At 46.1% G+C, this 19,282-nt stretch overlaps 1 protein-coding gene across 2 annotated transcripts in view; it reads right to left on the bottom strand.

Annotated features, from left to right (window-relative positions):
- Positions 1 to 19,282, bottom strand: part of DPF3 (double PHD fingers 3) — a 266,033-nt gene that overhangs the window by 70,718 nt on the left and 176,033 nt on the right. For both annotated transcript variants that reach the window (XR_010942065.1, XM_067731443.1), the window contains exon 7: positions 19,032 to 19,169. Coding sequence is in view for 1 of the 2 variants with exons in the window: in XM_067731443.1 (XP_067587544.1) it covers positions 19,032 to 19,169 (138 nt within the window). In the remaining variant the exon portion in view is untranslated. The remainder of the gene's footprint in view (positions 1 to 19,031; positions 19,170 to 19,282) is intronic.

Below are 19,282 nucleotides of genomic sequence, written 5' to 3'. Positions count from 1 at the left end.
GGCCTCAGCTGGAGGCCACCGCCGCAGCCTGCTCCCTTCCACCCAGCCTTTAATGAGGGACCCGGGAGGGGCGGGGGAGGCAGCGGAAGGCTGAGGCTGTGAAGAGATCCGTGCTGGGCCCAAGTGGAGTAGAGTCAGGAGAGGGTTAAAGTGGCAAGATAAAGACTGTGGGGAAGGCTGGACCAGAGGGCACACAGAGCCTCCAAGCCTGGATAAATGGCCTTAATTCTCATGCTCTCGCTCACCCCACCCCTTACGTGTTTACTCATATAAATTATCCCCAAGGCCTGACACCTTTTTTCATTGCTTCCCTAGAACTGATGAAAAAATAAATCCCACGGATCCAAGGAATAAAAATGTTGGGCTTCCATTCAGGCTGGTTCTTCTTGGCCACCTAATAGCAACTCTGGTCCCACCCTGGGGCTCCAGAGGGAAGACAAATGATGCCTTCCTCCCTGAATGTGGAAGGCGGGGCAGCTGGGGAGCCCGGTGGGGGAAACGAACACCGGGGTCCACTCAGCACATGACCGTCAGACCTCACGCACCATTTTGCCACCTGGCATTGCGCACAGGGTGAGTGTATGATAGGGATTTAGGAGGGGGTACTGCTAATGCAGAATGATTCCAGGCCCCGAGATTAGTCCCCCTGGAGACGAAAAGGCCGAGGGCTGATTTAATAAGCCCTTGGGTTTATGGATGGGCCTAAGTCACCGTATTGTCAAAGACAACAGGAGACAGAAGGAGCTGAAATGGCAGTGCACGCTACCAGAAAGCTGGACACGAGCGCGATTCAGCAGTTAAAGGCACGGTCGCGGAAGCAGGCTTCTCTGGAGAGGGTCTGCACCTGGGAAGGTGTCCCTGGCCCAGGTTTCTTTGAGTGCAGGCCCATCTAGAGGCAAGAGAATATGCTAGATGTCTTAAGGCCCCTTTTAGGCCTATTATTTGAGGATTATAATAGGGCGAAAGAAGAGCGAAGTTTTTCAAACCCAGAGGAACTCAGCCTTTCATCCTTGCTTCATATTTGTGTACACATCTCTCTCCCTATTAGCCGTGAGCTCCCTGAGGGCAGGAGCGGTGTCTTTAATCTCTGAATCCCCAACACCTGGCACAGTGATTGACACAGAGCTGACAATAAATACTTAATGAAAGGATGGCAGATCTTCACAGAGGCTTTTGGGAGGGGGAAAAAAACACAACTGCCAGGCAAAGGGAAGTGAAAGACCAGGAATTCAGTGGATGTAAAGTGTCCCGAGTACTCAGTGACCATCCTAAGGCACTGCCAGCATCAGTCCTGCCCATAACAGGGGACATAAAGAGTGAGGGGCAAGGCTTCCCTGGTGGCGCAGTGGTTAAGAATCCGCCTGTCAATGCCGGGGACATGGGTTCGAGCCCTGGTCCGGGAAGATCCCACATGCCACGGAGCAACTAAGCCCGTGTGCCACAACTACTGAGCCTGCGCTCTAGAGCCCACGAGGCACAACTGCTGAGCCCGCGCGCCTAGAGCCCGTGCTCCGCAACAAGAGAAGCCAATGCAATGAGAAGCCCGCGCACAGCAACAAAGAGTAGCCCCCGCTCGCCGCAACTAGAGAAAGCCCGCGTGCAGCAACAAAGACCCAATGCAGCCAAAAATAAATAAATAATTTATTTAAAAAAAAAAAAAAGAGTGAGGGGCAGAAGCAACATAAAGAGTGGGAGAGCCCACTGGAGAGAATAAAGTGGTGGTGGAGAAAGCCAGTGGGTCTGCCCTCCCACGGGAATCCTCTCCCTTAGGCATTTCTTGGAAAACCAGGATGGAAGGAGTTAAGAACTCCCAGGCTCATTTGGCCCCCAGGGCCCCTTGAACCTCCTGTTTGGTCTCTTGCCAGGAGCCCTGAACCGTCCAGTGAGAATATAGGCCCTGTCTTACTATGTGCTTTGGTAGCTGTAGAATCTTTCTAAAAATTTTAAATGTGTGTCAGTCATCCCACCCTTCCTTGTACCTATCTCCTTTTCCTCTGTCTTTATGGAACACAAAACTCATACTGTTAGACACACACCTTGTAAATATTTACTCCCAGACACTGTGCTGTAAAATCAGAAATCACGTGTCTGCTCACACTGATGTCTCCATCTTAATGGATGTATCTGGTTAGAGTTGCCACTTGCCAGGAGTTTGGACACCATGTCACTACTTCTGGGACTAGATGGTCACATGACCCTTTGGTAATGTCCTTTGTGCTCCAGCCTTAGGCCAGCAACCCCAGGTCTGTTACTGACGCTTCTGAAGAGTGAGAAGAAGACTTAAGCAAAGTTGATTACTTTTCTCAGTGCTGATTAAGGAAAGCACAAGATGTTTCCATTTTCCAGTGGCAGGTCATGTGGGTCAGTTCATGCCCTGGTGTAGCAACTTGTTATTGCCACCAAATGAGTCAGTTGAGGGGGAAAACGTTTCACTTGAGAGGAACTATGTCAAAAGGGCTGTGAATGAAGTGGTGTCATTCCCCTGAGAGAAATGCAGGACATCCCAGTGCTGTAGGGCAGGATAAGCCTCGTCTGCTTCAGTTGTCAGGATATTATTATTGTGATGGCAGAATTCAGCAAGCTCCCTTCCTCTCTTGCTCAGCCTTGCCCCTCTCCACCCCTCGTCACCACCACCTCCACAGGACTCGGGTATGTCAACCCCAACAGTCCACAAGGGACCAGCATTTTCTGTGTCCTTCAGACTAAAAAGCAGTACTCAGGGAAAAGAAAAGGATGAGTCTCAAGCATCAGACCTGAGGGTGAGGAGAGAGTCAAGGGACCACAGAGCTGACAGGCAGCCCAGCCTAGAGATGAGGGCCCAGACCAGGAACACACCCAGAAAGCAAACTGGGAAGAGGGTGCTGGGAGCCACAGAGACATTCGCCCGTGGTAGGACAGGGCCTTAGGAAAAGAATGAAAACCAAGTTTCTCCCCCCAGATTGAGCAATGCAACCTGTTTCCTGGTTACCTGACTCGGTGCATCCAAAAGTAAAAAGAATTAAAGGGAAACACAGCTTGGCCATTGGTCTTTGAAAGCTGGATTTCTCTAAGGCAGTGGTCCACATAGTTCACATGACTTCTTAAAAATGCAAACTCTAGGCCTCCACCACCGATCTACTGAATCCAAAATTCTGGGGTGGGAGATCCGGAAGTCTGCGTTTTAAGGAACAGGTGATTCTGATGTGCTCAAGCTGGAGGACCACGGCTCTGAGACACATGACGGTCATATCACATTGTGTCATACACATCTGTTAGTGCTGTGCTGTATATGAATTGATTTATTTCAGCGTTGCATAACCCTATGATACAGAGGCATTAGTGTTCTGATTTTACACAGATGATACTTAAGGCACGAGGAAGCTTGTCTAAAGTCACGCTACGCTGGTCCTGAACCCAGGCAGTGTGGCTCTTAGCTGGCCCACCTGATACTATCCTGCCACGGGTACATACAACAACACACCCGAGGAAACTCAAGTCAGAGTGGTCAGCAGGCCCTAGAGGCAAGGGCTTCTCAAATTTGAGTGTTGTGCAGATAAATCACTTAGGGATCTCATTAAAATTCAGATTAGGATTCATAGGTCCAGGTAGGGCCTGAGAGCCCACATTTCTTACACGCTTCCCCGTGGGGTAGCCAAACATCCAGGTTTGCCTAGCACTGAGGTGTTTCCAGGGCACAGAACTTTCAGTCTAAAACTGGGAATACCCTGGGCCAACCTGGACAGGTTGATCACCTGAGCCCTGGGTGATGTGGATACTGCTGACCTCGCTCTGAGAAGCAAAAATGCAGGCCCGCAAGGTGAGGACTTTGGATTGTATTCAAGTGTGATGAAAGTTTTGACAGCATGGCATGGCATAATCTATTTTATACTTTTGAAAGACCACTTTGGCTACTCCTTGGAGAAAAGACTATAAGAGGTAAGAACGAAGGCAGAGAGACTAATAAAGAAGTTGCAATGATCCAGACAAGAGCCAGTGGTGATAGGGATGGAGAAACGGAAACTGATTCGGGGTATATTTTGGAGGGGTAGCCAAAAGGGTGGTGAAGGAAAACAGAGCCAAGGATTAATCCTAGGATTTTCACTTCAGGTACAGCATTATTTTTTTTTTTTTTAAGAACAAGGTCAGAAAGAGATATAAGAGCTTGGAAAGACTGAGACATAGAATGAGAGAGAAAGATGCAGGAAAATTATTGAACTGAGTGATGTGTGATTTTTTTCTAGAGCAAAACTCATTTATGAATTAAAGTCTCAAGCAGAATTTGTAAAGGGGGGTTCCATATAACATCATAAACAGCTAAAGTTCATTCTGAAGATTAAATTTGCCTGCTATGGACTGAATTGTTTCTCCCCTAAAATGCATATGTTAAAGCCCTAACCCTCAATGTGATGGTATTGAGAGATGAGACACTTATGGTGGGATTAGTGCCCTTATAAGAAAAGACACCAGAGAGCTTGCTTCTCTCTACCGACATGTACCAAGCAAAGACCATGTGAGGATACAGCAAAAAGATGGTCATCTCCAACCCAAGGAGAGAGTCCCCACCAGACACCATCCCTGCCATCACTTTTACCTTGGACTTTCAGCCTCTAGAACTGTGAGAAATAAATTCCTATTGTTTAAGCCACCCAGCCTATGGTATTTTGTTACACAGCCCAGGCTGACCTCGATACTGCCCATTAATACATTCATTTCTTTTGAAAAGCCACTATGCAATATGATGCACTTGACAATTGGCCTACAGGGGGAAATTAAGGGACATCAGTAGGACTATGATAAACATCCCAGGTTGAGATTGGGATCCATCACTTGGGGTTCCAATGTCCTGACATAACTGAATGGTGTCCAACTCAAGCACATTCACATCTCAGCTTCTCATCTTGCTAACTGTGTGACCTGGGGAGAGTTCCTCAACCTTTCTGAGCCTCTGTTTCCTCATCTGTAAAATGAGAGTAATGGCACATGCCTCACAGACTTGCAAACATTACACGAGATGACATGTGCAAAGTGCCTGGCACAAGTAGCTATTCCACCATGTCTTTCCCTCTTTCTTTTCCTCTGTAAAATAATTTTATTTCTGAAAAGGCAGGAAAAAGGATCAAAGGTGTAAATAAGTAGGCTTTCCCAAGAAGTGACACATGACTGGAGAATTCACATTCATGCTCTGTGTCCAAGGGCACATCCCTCAGTCTCTGTGTGCCTTGGTGTTCTCTAGGGGACATGGCACCTACCTTATAAGGTTACTGTGAGGAATGAATGAGATAAATGTGGCGTGCCTAGCACAGTGTCTGACACATTCAAGGAATGTCAGCAAGTATTATTGCCCTTGTCATTGATCAGGACACGAAACTCTTCAATCCCGAACTTTCTAGGTAATAGGCCAAAAAGGTGAGAGAAATAAAAGAGGCTCACAGGGCTTCCCTGGTGGCACAGTGGTTGAGAGTCTGCCTGCCGATGTGGGGGACACGGGTTCGTGCCCCGGTCCGGGAGGATCCCACATGCCGCGGAGCGGCTGGGCCCGTGAGCCATGGCCGCTGAGCTTGCGCGTCCGGAGCCTGTGCTCCGCAATGGGAGAGGCCACAACAGTGAGAGGCCCGCGTATCGCAAAAAAAAAAAAAAAAAAAAAGAGGCTCACAGAAAGGCAAGTGGCAGGTAGATGCCAGATCCTGGGGAAACGGGATGGTAAATACAGGGATGCACACCCGGCTAGATTCTGCTCCACAGTTTCCTTCCACCGGGTTTCACATATCCATCTTATTTCCCCAATTAGACCAGAAGTTGTCCTGGGACCGAGACCACATGTTATATCTTTTTGGAGCCCCAGTTACACTTGGCCCCACGAGTGGGTGCATGCACAGTAAGTACTCAGTAAACACTCATGTTTAGCTTATGTGGAAGGATTGGGGTCCCTTATCTAAGATTTAGCAAAGGATGTGCCAGGCTCTGATAGTTCCTCCTGATGCCAGTGAGACTCCCATAGGCAGTTAGCTTCTCAGCATCAACATGGCCACACACGGGCCCCGACGCAGGTTAGCCATTTGTGGTCCTGGACATGCTCTGCTGGCCTGAATGGCACGGAGATGGGATGTCGGCACCCTCAGAGTGTGGGCCTGGTGCCAGACACCCACGTCACCTCAGGAAGGCTCACGGCAACCCCGTGAGGGCAGAACGATGGTTCTCTCTGTTTTACGGATGAGGCAACAAAGGAGCAGAGAAATGTAAGTACTGACCCACATCTACACAGACAGAAGATGGCAGGGTGGCCGAGTTGTGATTCACACACTGGCCCAGCCAATTCCAGTGGCATTTTCTCAGTCTCTGGGTCAAGAGTGTGGATGACCCACAGGTCTGGAGAGTTAACTCCAAGTATACCTTCAAGGACAGAGCAACCTCAGATTCTTCTTTGCTTTGTAATCTGTAAACTGTTTAGTGAAATCATAATTCACCTAAGGAACACCGGTTGTTAGTTTCCAGATTTGCTCTTTGGGGAGCGAGAAGCAGCTCACTTTTCCAGACAGAGCCCTGGATCTGAATTGCCCTCTCTCTCCCCAGTAACAAAGCCTGAACTTCCTGCGTCAAGCTTGGGTAAGTAGTGAGTTGTGTGGGTTTTATAGGTTTTCAGGCACCTTTCAGACTGATCCAAAATTCTTAAGCTTGTGTCAAACGTGATTTTCACTCTCTCTCTTAAAGCTGTATCCATCGCCCCTGGGCTGTATGTTAGAGGACAGAGATGTCAGAAGACTAACATCTGTTAGATCTTTCCCATCAGTGTGGCAATGACATCATGTGCTTCTTTTAGATAATTTGCACATTATCAGACTAATTTTCAGATTATCTAATCAGCCAACATTACCCTTAATCAACTCGGCTCTCCTCTTTCAGTTCTGTAGAGTACAACGTGCCCTCCAAAGGCACACTGGTGTGGGGACTTTTCTTCTCTTGACAGATATTGAAAGCCTAGCTACATGCCAGGCCACCGCTACTAGACAGAAGACTGAGACCTCCCGGGACTGAGGACAACCCAACTTCCATTCCAGGGACCGGAGAAATAGCCTTGGAATGAATTTTATAGATCTAAACTTTAAAACACATTTCCCTCATAAGAGCTCCAAGTATGCTGCAGAGAGCAGTTTACATTCATTTATGCTATTAAATAAGAGATACACCATACGATAATTTTTTTGTTTTGTTTTGGTTTGGTTTTCGTTTTTTTTTTTTGCGGTACGCGGGCCTCGCACTGTTGTGGCCTCTCCCGTTGCGGAGCACAGGCTCCGGATGCGCAGGCTCAGCGGCCATGGCTCACGGGCCCAGCCAGTCCGCGGCATGTGGGATCCTCCCGGACCAGGGCCCGAACCCGCGTCCCCTGCACCGGCGGGCGGACTCTCAACCACTGCGCCACCAGGGAAGCCCCATATGATAATTTATAATATGCCACACATATTTCTTTATAAATCATTTGTTCTTACTTCTAGTAATTGCTATCATGGTTCTCCTTTTCCTACAAGATGACAACTACACAGCCTGGCAGAGAAGACGCTTCCAGCTGTGGCCCCTGCCCACATTCCATCATTTCTCCAGTACCACTGTCAGACACAACTACTACCAATTGTCTGAACGCACCATGCTATTTCACACCTCCCTGCCTTTGTACACGCAGTTCCCTCTATCTGGGAAGCCCTCTCCCACCCAGTAAATGTCTCCTCATTCTTCAAGGGCTAACTTGAAGGTCACCTCCTCAGGGAAGCCTTTACAAACTCCCTAATGCTTTTTAAATGTTCTAATGTTTCTAACGTTCTGAAGCTTTCAATGCCCTGCAGGGCTTTTTAAAACACAGATTGCTGGCCCGCACCCTCAGAGCACCTGTTACCACATGGAGCCAAGAATCTGCATTTCCAGGAAGTTCCCAGGTGATGCTGATGTCACACTTACAACACTACTGCCCTAAGGAGTAGAAAGTGTGCTGTGCCTTTGAGCCCTTGGCTTCCTACACCATATTCTATACACACCCTATTACACATTCCTGCTCACAACTGAGAGCTCCTCAAGGAAAGGGACCAAGGCAGTATTCGATACAAGGTTACTAAACCAATAGACGGTGGTGGATAGATGGATACATCGATGGATGGACAGATGAATGTATCAGACTGAATTTATTCACACAGCTTTTTCATACAGGTCCATGACCTCAGACATCCCCATACCCACCCCCCAAAAAAGGTACCTTAAAAACATCGTCTATAATAGATTCCCACTGTGCAGAGAAGGTAAAAAGAAATTCAAGAAGAGCTTTGACATTGTGAGCCCGTGTCAAAGGAGTTTTGAATTCTAACCCAGTGCTCTTTCTGCTACCCTGTTTACCAAGGTGACATTTAAGGAGTCACACAGGATGCCTCTGAGTGGCACCTCTCAGAGTCCTAACCTGCCCAAACCCTCCCTCCTTTTATTCATATATATGTAGCCTATGTGTGTGTGTATCTATATGTATGCACGTATACACGCATGTGCACACACACAGTGATTTCATTTGTAGAAAGCAGATGAAGGTGGTCAGAGAAACAGAAGAAGGAAGAAGAATCTAGCCTCCCACAGGGAGGAGAAGGGCAGCAGCTCAGGCAGGGAAGACCCCATCAGAAAATCCTATCTCCCAAGCGGGAGTGTCTGAGCTCCAAGCATCCCCGGGCTGCCTGGAGTTGAGACAGAGAGGTCAGGACACAAAGGAAAGGGGACAAACCTACCAAGGAGACAAACAGTGTATATTCAGGAGAAAATGAGAGACTAGGAGAGGAACAAAGGCGGGAGAACGTCAGCTGGGAGGGGGCGGAGGGTGGGAGGAATGGCAGTCGAGTGCTGAGCTGGTAGCACAGGGCAGCATGGCGGGGGGTGGAGGGCGGGGGGCAGTCAGTGCTGGCTCCAGCACTCCGCTCTGCCCTTTCAGCAGCAGCGGGAGCAAGGATGAGCAATGGGCTTTGCTGGAGACACAGCCGGGGGGATGCAGCAAGGGACAGCAGGAGGACCAAAGTCAAAAGGTCTCTACTGCTGCAGGTGGTGCAAATGCAGATGCCCGTGACATTGACAACTCCTGAGTCTGTAGGGCTATTTTTCCCATAGGCCTGTGCTCACCAGCAGCGGGGTTCCCGCTGCAGCTCTGCTCAAGAGGGAAAAGTCAGCATTCCCACCTCACTGGCATCCAGAACTTTTCCTGGGGGACCTGCAGATTAGCCTCTTGGGTCAAGCTCTCTTGCCTCCCTCCCCCACTCCAGAAACCTTGCCAAGGGAGGATCACAAAGCGGAGACCTTAGGGTGCTGCAGAGCTGTCGCATTCAATTCACCACAGAGCGCCAGTGGCATTTAGGGCAGGACGGGTGGGGGCCCACCCCCTCCCCAAACAGTGGGAGCAGCTAATGACTGCTATTAATGATGCTGGCAATTAGCACTCGCGAGAAAATGGTTGGGGGGCCGCTCACCAGGGGAATGTGGGAGGGAACAGAGCACACATTCAGAGAAGCAAACAGATTGCTGGTGTTTGTGGTGCAGGGAACCTGGGAAAAGCCGCTGTCTCTTGGATTTATCCAGAGAAATTGGGGAAGAGGAAAGGGAGGGCTTCTATGGACATTGAGGGCCTTTCTGCCGTACCCTCCCCGCTAGTAAAATTAGAGCTAATCACAGACTTCTCAGAGGCCTCGTGAGGAGATGTCATTAAAATGGTGTTTGTAGGGCTTCCCTGGTGGCGCAGTGGTTGAGAGTCCGTCTGCCGATGCAGGGGACACGGGTTCGTGCCCCGGTCTGGGAAGATCCCACATGCCGCGGAGCAGCTGGGCCCATGAGCCATGGCTGCTGAGCCTGTGCGTCTGGAGCCTATGCTCCGCAACGGGAGAGGCCACAGCAGTGAGAGGCCCGCGTACCGCAAAAAAAAAAAAAAAAAAGGTGTTTGTGAGGGTTCTGGAACCTTCCTCGTGTGAGAAGACCCCAGATGAGATCAGGTACAGCTATTCTTTTCTATGCAGTTTTTTGTATGTGTGTGTGTCTGTGTGCGTCTGTGTGTGTGTGGCCTCACCGCGCAGCATGCGGGATCTTACTTCCCCAACCAGGGATCGAACCCGTGTCCCCTGCAGTACAAGTGGGGAGTCTTAACCACTGAACCACCAGGGAAGTCCTCTATGCAGTTTAAATCCCTTGGGTAGTTGGATGATCCTTTATGAAGAACCCAATTTCTCATCATCAGGGAGAGGGGAAGGGGAGTCGAGGGGGGCTGGGGTGGGAGTGCTCACTGGCAAACCCACAGAGAGAGGAGAACACACGGCCGGATACTTAGGGATGCGTCTCCAACCAGGAGAAGAGATGCAGCTTCCTCCCTAAGCAAGGCTGCCTGGCCTCACGGTGAAGACATGAAGAGACAGAAGACACGGACCCACAAGCTGCGTGAGGAGATCCTGGTGGAGAAAGAAAAATAGGGGCCAGTGCCCATCTTGGAAGTCAACAGACAGGCAGGAGGGGCCCACAGGAATGGCTAAGGAGGAGACCCCCTGGACCCACTGGGGGTCCGCGGTGTACTTGGGGGTCACAAGGAACCTTCCTCTGTGGCTGCTATCACCGTGCACACACATGAAAGAGACCCAGACCAAAGAGAAGCACTCCAAACCCCACGGCTCAAGGAAAGCACCTATACACAGGGACAAAACGGACTGACATTTGAGAAGAGATGTAAAGGAGATAAGCCAGCACTGGGGGAAGTGAGAAATAATACCAAGCTAATAAATACTTTAGAGAGAGCAACCACCACTAGTAAACACTTTCCAGACAGCAACCCAAATCAAAGGAGATCATTCTCGGACTCCTCACAGCATGAGACAATAGCTATGCCTTCGCCACTTAAATCAGAGAAGGGATAAGAGGAGAGACAGGGAAATGCAAAAACCAGCTGACCAGTACAGGTCAATACATTTTCCCTTCTGGAAGACAAGGGTGACTGGACCAAGGGAACCTCTCCCCAGGGGGCAGGTAGAGACCTCAGCATCATAGCTATTCAGAAGCTGGCACAGGGAGGTGGGCACCTCCTGCCTGCTTTTCAGGTTCTGTCCAGATGACAGTAGTTGGTAAGAAAACAAAGGGTCTGTCACATGAGAGGCTTGAACCCTGAAAGAGAGCAAGAATTAAAGAAGGTGTTATGGCCTGAACTGTGCCCCCCCAAATTCATATGTTGAAGCCCTAACGCCCAGTACTTCAGGACATGACTATATTTGGATCTACGGCCTTTAAAGAGGTGATGAAAGAGCAAAAGTTAAAATGAGACTGTTAGAATGGGCCTTAATCCACTCTGACTGGTGTCCTTATAAAAAGAGGAAATCTGGGGACTTCCCTGGTGGTGCAGTGGTTAAGACTCCACCTGCTAATGCAGGGGACATGGGTTCAAGCCCTGGTCCGGGAAGATCCCACATGCCTCAGAGCAACTAAGCCCGTGTGCCACAACTACTGAGACTGCATGCCACACTACTGAAGCCCACGTGCCTAGAGTCTGTGCTCTGCAACAAGAGAAGCCACCGCATTGAGAAGCCAGTGCACTGCAATGAAGAGTAGCCCCCGCTCGCCACAACTAGAGAAAGCCCGCATGCAGCAATGAAGACCCAATGCAGCCAAAAATAAAATAAATAAATTTATTTTTTAAAAAAAAGGAAGAGGAAATTTGGACACAAAGAGACTTTGGAAGTACACGTGCACAGAGGGATGACCATGTGAAGAGGCAGCAAGAGGGCAGCCGCCTGCAAGCCAAGGAGAGAGGCCCCTGAGGAACTAACCCTGATGGCACATTGATCTGGGACTTCCAGCCTCCCGAACTGTGAGAAAACAAATTACTATTCTTTTTTTTTTTTTTTTTTTTTGCCGTACATGGGCCTCTCACCATTGTGGCCTCTCCCATTGCGGAGCATAGGCTCCGGACGCACAGGCTCCAGACGCGCAGGCTCAGCGGCCATGGCTCACAGGCCCAGCCGCTCCGCGGCATGTGAGATCTTCCTGTATCGGGGCACGAACCCATGTCCCCTGCATCGGCACGCAGACTCTCAACCACTGCGCCACCAGGGAAGCCCCCAAATTTCTATTCTTTAAGCCAGCCAGTCTTTGGTATTTTGTTATAGCAGCCAAGGAAACTAAGACAGGAGGCAATGGGGGTGGGGATTAGGGGAAAACCCACACTAATCCAAAGAAAGGTTTTGGCCAAGGTGTGTTCATTGTTTCAAATATTTGGTGAAGGCAGCCAATTGACATCAGCTAATTGAGCTGATTGACTGAAATGCACAGGAATCACCCTCAAACCCTAGAGTCTAAACATTATTAAAAGTCTGATCCCTTTAATTACACTGAATTGTTCAATTTAAGAGCATCTACCACAAAATCCTTTGAGCAAAATTAAAAACACATGGCATGAATCCGCACTCACACATGCCTCGGCTGTGAAAGCATGTGCTCGGCTTCGGCTTTCCCCTTCACGAGTAGAGCCTGGGTAAAGAATGTCACCACCCTGGGCCTGATTTCATCAAACAAGCCTTCTGACAGGTCTCCCATCCTCTAGCTTTCTCCTGGCTTCAGTCCATCTTCTCCAGGATGACCCAGCATGTGGCTGACAGGGTCTTGGTACTCCAGCCAGGTGTCAGGCCTGAGCCTCTGAGGTGGCAGAGTCGAGTTTAGGACATTGGTCCACCAGAGACCTCCCAGCCCCTCGTAATATCAGTCAGCGAGAGCACTCTCGGAGAACTCCAGCTCAATGCTAAGACCCACCTCCACTCAATGACCAGCAAGATCCACTGCTGGACACCCCATGCCAAGCAACTAGCAAGACAGGAACACAACCCCACCCATTAGCAGAGAGGCTGCCTAAAATCATAATAGGTTCACAGACACCCCAAAACACACTACTGGATGCGGTAGAAAGGCAAGATCCAGCCTCATCCATCAGAACACAGGCACCAGTCCCCTCCACCAGGAAGCCTACACAACCCACTGAACCAACATTACCCACTGGGGGCAGACACCAAAAACAATGGGAACTACGAACCTGCAGCCTGTGAAAAGGAGACCTCAAACACAGTAAGTTAAGGAAAATGAGAGGACAGAGAAATACACAGCAGATGAAGGAGCAAGGTAAAAACCCACCAGACCAAACAAATGAAGAGGAAATAGGCAGTCTACCTGAAAAAGAATTCAGAGTAATGATAGTAAAGATGATCCAAAATCTTGGAAATACAATGGAGAAAACACAAGAAACGTTTAACAAGGACCTAAAAGAACTAAAGAGCAAACAAACAATGATGAACAACACAAAAAATGAAATTAAAAATTCTCTAGAAGGAATCAATAGCAGAATAACTGAGCCAGAAGAACGGATAAGTGACCTGGAAGATGAAATAGTGGAAATAACTACCGCAGAGCAGAATAAAGATAAAAGGATGAAAATAATTGAGGACAGTCGCAGAGACCTCTGGGACAACATTAAATGCACCAACATTCGAATTATTGGGATCCCAGAAGAAGAAGAAGAGAAAGAAAAAGGGCACTGAGAAAATATTGCAGAGATTATCGTTGAAAACTTCCCTAATATGGGAAAGGAAATAGTCAATCAAGCCCAGGAAGCGCAGAGAGTCCCATACAGGATAAATACAAGGAGAAACACGCCAAGACACATATTAATCAAACTATCAAAAATTAAATACAAAGAAAAAATATTAAAAGCAGCAAGGGAAAAGCAACAAATAATATACAAGGGAATCCCATGAGCTTAACAGCTGATCTTTCAGCAGAAACTCTGCAAGCCAGAAGGGTGTGGCAGGACATACTTAAAGTGATGAAAGGGGAAAAACTACAAACAAGATTACTCTACCCAGCAAGGATCTCATTCAGATTTGATGGAGAAATTAAAAACTTTACAGACAAGCAAAAGCTAAGAGAATTCAGCACCACCAAACCAGCTTTACCACAAATGCTACAGGAACTTCTCTAGGCAGGAAATACAAGAGAAGGAAAAGACCTACAATGACAAATCCAAAACAATTAAGAAAATGGTAATAGGAACATACATATCGATAATTACCTTAAATGTAAATGGATTAAATGCTCCAACCAAAAGACACAGACTGGCTGAATGGATACAAAAACAAGACTCATATATATGCTGCCTACAAGAGACCCACTTCAGACCTAGGGACACATACAAACTGAAAGTGAGGGGATGGAAAAAGATATTCCATGCAAATGAAAATCAAAAGAAACCTGGAGTAGCAATTTTCATATCAGAGAGAATAGACTTTAAAATAAAGACTATTACAAGAGACAAAGAAGGACACTACATAATGATCAAGGGATCAATCCAAGAAGAAGATATAACACTTGTAAATATTTATGCACCCAACACAGGAGCAACTCAATACATAAGGCAAATACTAACAGCCATAAAAGGGGAAATCAACAGTAACACAATCATAGTAGGGGACTTTAACACCCCACTTTCACCAATGGACAGATCATCCAAAATGAAAATAAATAAGGAAACACAAGCTTTAAATGACACATTAAACAAGATGGACTTAACTGATATTTATAGGACATTCCATCCAAAAACAATAGAATACACTTTCTTCTCAAGTGCTGAAGGAACATTCTCCAGGATAAATCACACCTTGGGCCACAAATCAAGGCTTGGTAAATTTAAGAAAATTGAAATCATGTCAAGTATCTTTTCCAACCACAACACTATAAGCCTAGATATCAATTACAGGAAAAAACTTGTAAAAAATACAAACACATGGAGGCTAAATAATACACTACTAATAACCAAGAGATCACTGAAGAAATCAAAGAGGAAATCAAAAATACCTAGAAACAAATGACAATGAAAACACGATGACCCAATACCTATGGGATGCAGCAAAAGCAGTTCTAAAAGGGAAGTTTATAGCAATACAATCCTACCTCAAGAAACATCTCAACTAAACAACCTAATCTTACACCTAAAGCAATTAGAGAAAGAAGAACAAAAAAACCCAAAAGTTAGCAGAAGGAAAAAAATCATAAAGATCAGATCAGAAATAAGTGAAAAAGAAATGAAGGAAACGATAGCAAAGATCAATAAAACAAAAAGCTAGTTCTTTGAGAAGATAAGCAAAATTGATAAACCATTAGCCAGTCTCATCAGAAAAAAAGGGAGAAGACTCAAATCAAAATAATTAGAAATGAAAAAGGAGAAGTAACAACTGACACTGCAGAAATACAAAGGATCATGAGGGATTATTACAAGCAACTATATGCCAATAAAATGGACAACCTGGAAGAAATAGACAAATTCTTAGAAAAGCACAACCTTCCAAGGCTGAACAAGGAAGAAATAGCATATATGAACAGACCAATCACAAGCACTGAAATTGAGACTGTGATTAAAAATCTTCCAACAAACAAAAGCCCAGGACCAGATGGCTTCACGGGCAAATTCTATCAAACATTTAGAGAAGAGCTAACACCTATCCTTCTCAAACTCTTCCAAAATATAGCAGAGGGAGGGACACTCCCAAACTCATTCTATGAGGCCACCATCACCCTGATACCAAAACAGACAAAGATGTCACAAAGAAAGAAAACTACAGGCCAATATCTCTGATGAACATAGATGCAAAAATCCTCAACAAAATACTAGCAAACAGAATCCAACAGCACATTAAAAGGATCATACACCATGATCAAGTGGGGTTTATCCCAGGAATGCAATATATGCAAATCAATCAATGTGATAAACCATATTAACAAATTGAAGAATAAAAACCATGTGATCATCTCAACAGATGCAGAAAAAGCTTTTGACAAAATTCAACACCTATTTATGATAAAAACCCTGCAGAAAGTAGGCATAGAGGGAATTTACCTCAACATAATAAAGGTTATATATGACAAACCCACAGCCAACATTGTTCTCAATGGTGAAAAACTGAAACCATTTCCTCTAAGATCAGGAACAAGACAAGGCTGCCCACTCTCACCACTATTATTCAACATAGTTTTGGAAGTTTTAGCCATAGCAATCAGAGAAGGAAAAGAAATAAAAGGAATCCAAATCGGAAAAGAAGAAGTAAAGCTGTCACTGTTTGCAGATGACATGATACTATACATAGAGAATCCTAAAGAGGCTACCAGAAAACTACTAGAGCTAATCAATTCATTTGGTAAAGTAGCAGGATACAAAATTAATGCACAGAAATTCTCTTGCATTCCTATACACTAATGATGAAAAATGTGAAAGAGAAATTAAGGAAACACTCCCACTTACCATTGCAAAAAAAAGAATAAAATACCTAGGAATAAACCTAGTAAGGAGACAAAAGACCTGTATGCAGAAAACTATAAGACACTGATGAAAGAAATTAAAGATGATACAAACAGATGGAGAGATATACCATGTTCTTGGATGGGAAGAACCAACATTGTGAAAATGACTATACTACCCAAAGCAATCTACAGATTCAATGCAATCCCTATCAAACTACCAATGGCATTTTTCACAGAAATAGAACAAAAAATTTCACAATTTGTATGGAAACACAAAAGATCCCAAATAGCCAAAGCAATCTTGAGAAAGAAAAACGGAGCTGGAGGAAGCAGGCTCCCTGACTTCAGACTATACTACAAAGCTACAGTAATCAAGACAGTATGGTACTGGCACAAAAACAGAATTATAAATCAATGGAACAGGATAGAAAGCCCAGAGATAAACCCACATATGGTCACCTTATCTTTGATAAAGGAGGCAAGAATATACAATGGAGAAAAGACAGCCTCTTCAATAAGCAGTGCTGGGAAAACTGGACAGCTACATGTACAAGAATGAAATTAGAACACTCCCTAACACCACACACAAAAACAAATGGATTAAAGACCTAAATGTAAGGCCAGACACTATAGAACTCTTAGAGGAAAACATAGGCAGAACACTCTATGACATAAACCACAGCAAGATCATTTTGGACCCACCTCCTAGAGAAATGGAAATAAAAATGAAAATAAACAAATGGGATCTAATGAAACTTAAAAGCTCTTGCACAGCAAATGAAACCATAAACAAGACGAAAAGACAACCCTCAGAATGGAAGAAAATATTTGCAAACAAAGCAACTGACAAAGGATTAATGTCCAAAATATACAAGCAGCTCATGCAGCTCAATATCCAAAAAACAAATAACCCAATCCAAAAATGGGCAGAAGACCTAAACAGACATTTCTGCAAAGATATACAGATTGCCAACAAACACATGAAAGGATGCTCAACATCACTAATCATTAGAGAAATGCAAATCAAAACTACAATGAGGTATCACCTCACACCTGTCAGAATGGCCATCATCAAAAAATCTACAAACAATAAATGCTGGAAAGGGTGTGGAGAAAAGGGAACCCTCTTACACTGTTGGTGGGAATGTAAATTGATACAGCCACTATGGAGAACAGTATGGAGGTTCCTCAAAAAACTAAAACTAGAACTACCATATGACCCCGCAATCCCACTACTGGGCATATACCCTGAGCAAACCATAATTCAAAAAGAGTCATGTACCAATATGTTCATTGCAGCACTATTTACAATAGCCAGGACATGGAAGCAACCTAAGTGTCCCTCAACAGATGAATGGATAAAGAAGATGTGGCACATATATACAGTGGAATATTACTCTGCCATAAAAAGGAACTAAATTGAGTTATTTGTAGTGTGGTGGATAGACCTAGAGTCAGTCGTACAGAGTGAAGTAAGTCAGAAAGGGAAAAACAAATACCATATGCTAACACATATATATGGAATCTAAAAAAAAAAAAGGTTCTGAAGAACCTAGGGGCAGGACAGAAATAAAGACACAGATATAGAGTATGGACTTGAGGACATGGGGAGGGGGCAGGGTAAGCTGGGTTGAAGTGAGAGTGGCATGGACATATATACACTACCAAACGTAAAATAGATAGCTAGTGGGAAGCAGCCATATAGCACAGGGAGATCAGCTTAGTGCTTTGTGACCACCTAGAGGCGTGGGATAGGGAGGGTGAGAGGCAGATGCAAGAGGGAGGGTATATGGGAATATATGTATACGTGTAGCTGATTCACTTTGTTATACAGCAGAAACTAACACACCATTGTAAAGCAATTATACTCCAATAAAGATGTTAAAAAAAAACAACAAACACGTGCCATGTCCACAGTTCTTCTTCACCCCATGATCCTAGAATGACCCACATCTTGAAGCAAGCCCTAAAGGTCCCATTATCCCATCCCATCCTGATTTGGGGGTGGACCAGAAGCCATACGGAATGTTGTAGAGGGAAGTCACATGGTGAATGCTAAGCCCTTTGTGACTCCCTAAGTCATAACTAGAAGTTGAGGAAGGAAAGAAAGAATAGAAATGGAAACACAAATCTTCAGGATTATTTTGGGTCTTCAGAGCCCAACATCCCAAGTGACCAGTATACCCAGGTCATGTTTGCTGACTGAGTGCTCAAGTGAAGAGCATGGAGGCTCCAGGGCCATATTTCTAAGGCAGGAGAGCCCTTACCAAAAGTGTGACCCTCTAAGAGCTGAGACAATGAAGCAAGAATATTCTATGTCCCTTGGTGGCCAAGGAGACATTTGGAATGGCTGCCTGAACTGACGCACCCCACAGCTTTGCCCACCTCAGGTTAGCAGCTGTGAATGGATCTTCTGGAGCTGAGGGAAAGGAGTAGCAGGTCTGGCATTTGACAATGGCCAGGTAAGGATGTTTCTCTTCCGCCTTAACACTTACCTCCCATCCTCTAGGAACAGAGCTGGGTGTGCCACCCCTGCCCAGCTCACTCTAAGCTTCAGGCTCAGCTGACCCACAGGGGCAACTGTGGCTGCGCTGAAATAGCCAACTCACCACAGGTCCTTGAGACCAATCAACAGGTGCCACCAGAAGATGCCCGAGGTGAACAAAAAGGAATGCTCCATCGCCCTGCCCAGCTACCTCATGACTCCCCCAACCCAACAACTGGGAACTCACGTCTGTGGTTCTCGTTTCTGTGGTTGGGTGGGGACCGGGTCTCCTGGTCTTGGGCCTCATCCCCCTCCTCGCTGGCCAGGTGGGTGTGAGCGTAGTGGTAGCTGAGTCCCGGCCGGTTTTTATAGCGTTTGCCGCAGACTAGAGAGGAAAAGAGGAAAGGAAGGGAAAACGCAAATGTTAGCAATCTCTGCAGCTACGGCCATCATTCTCCCAGGCAGTGACTCCCATCCATCCACCCCAGAGCTGGGTTT

This window comes from Pseudorca crassidens, chromosome 1 (genome assembly GCF_039906515.1).
Source record: "Pseudorca crassidens isolate mPseCra1 chromosome 1, mPseCra1.hap1, whole genome shotgun sequence".
NCBI classification, from domain to species: domain Eukaryota; kingdom Metazoa; phylum Chordata; class Mammalia; order Artiodactyla; family Delphinidae; genus Pseudorca; species Pseudorca crassidens.
Note: the sequence above shows the minus strand (reverse complement) of the source record. Positions and strands in the feature narration are given on the sequence as shown.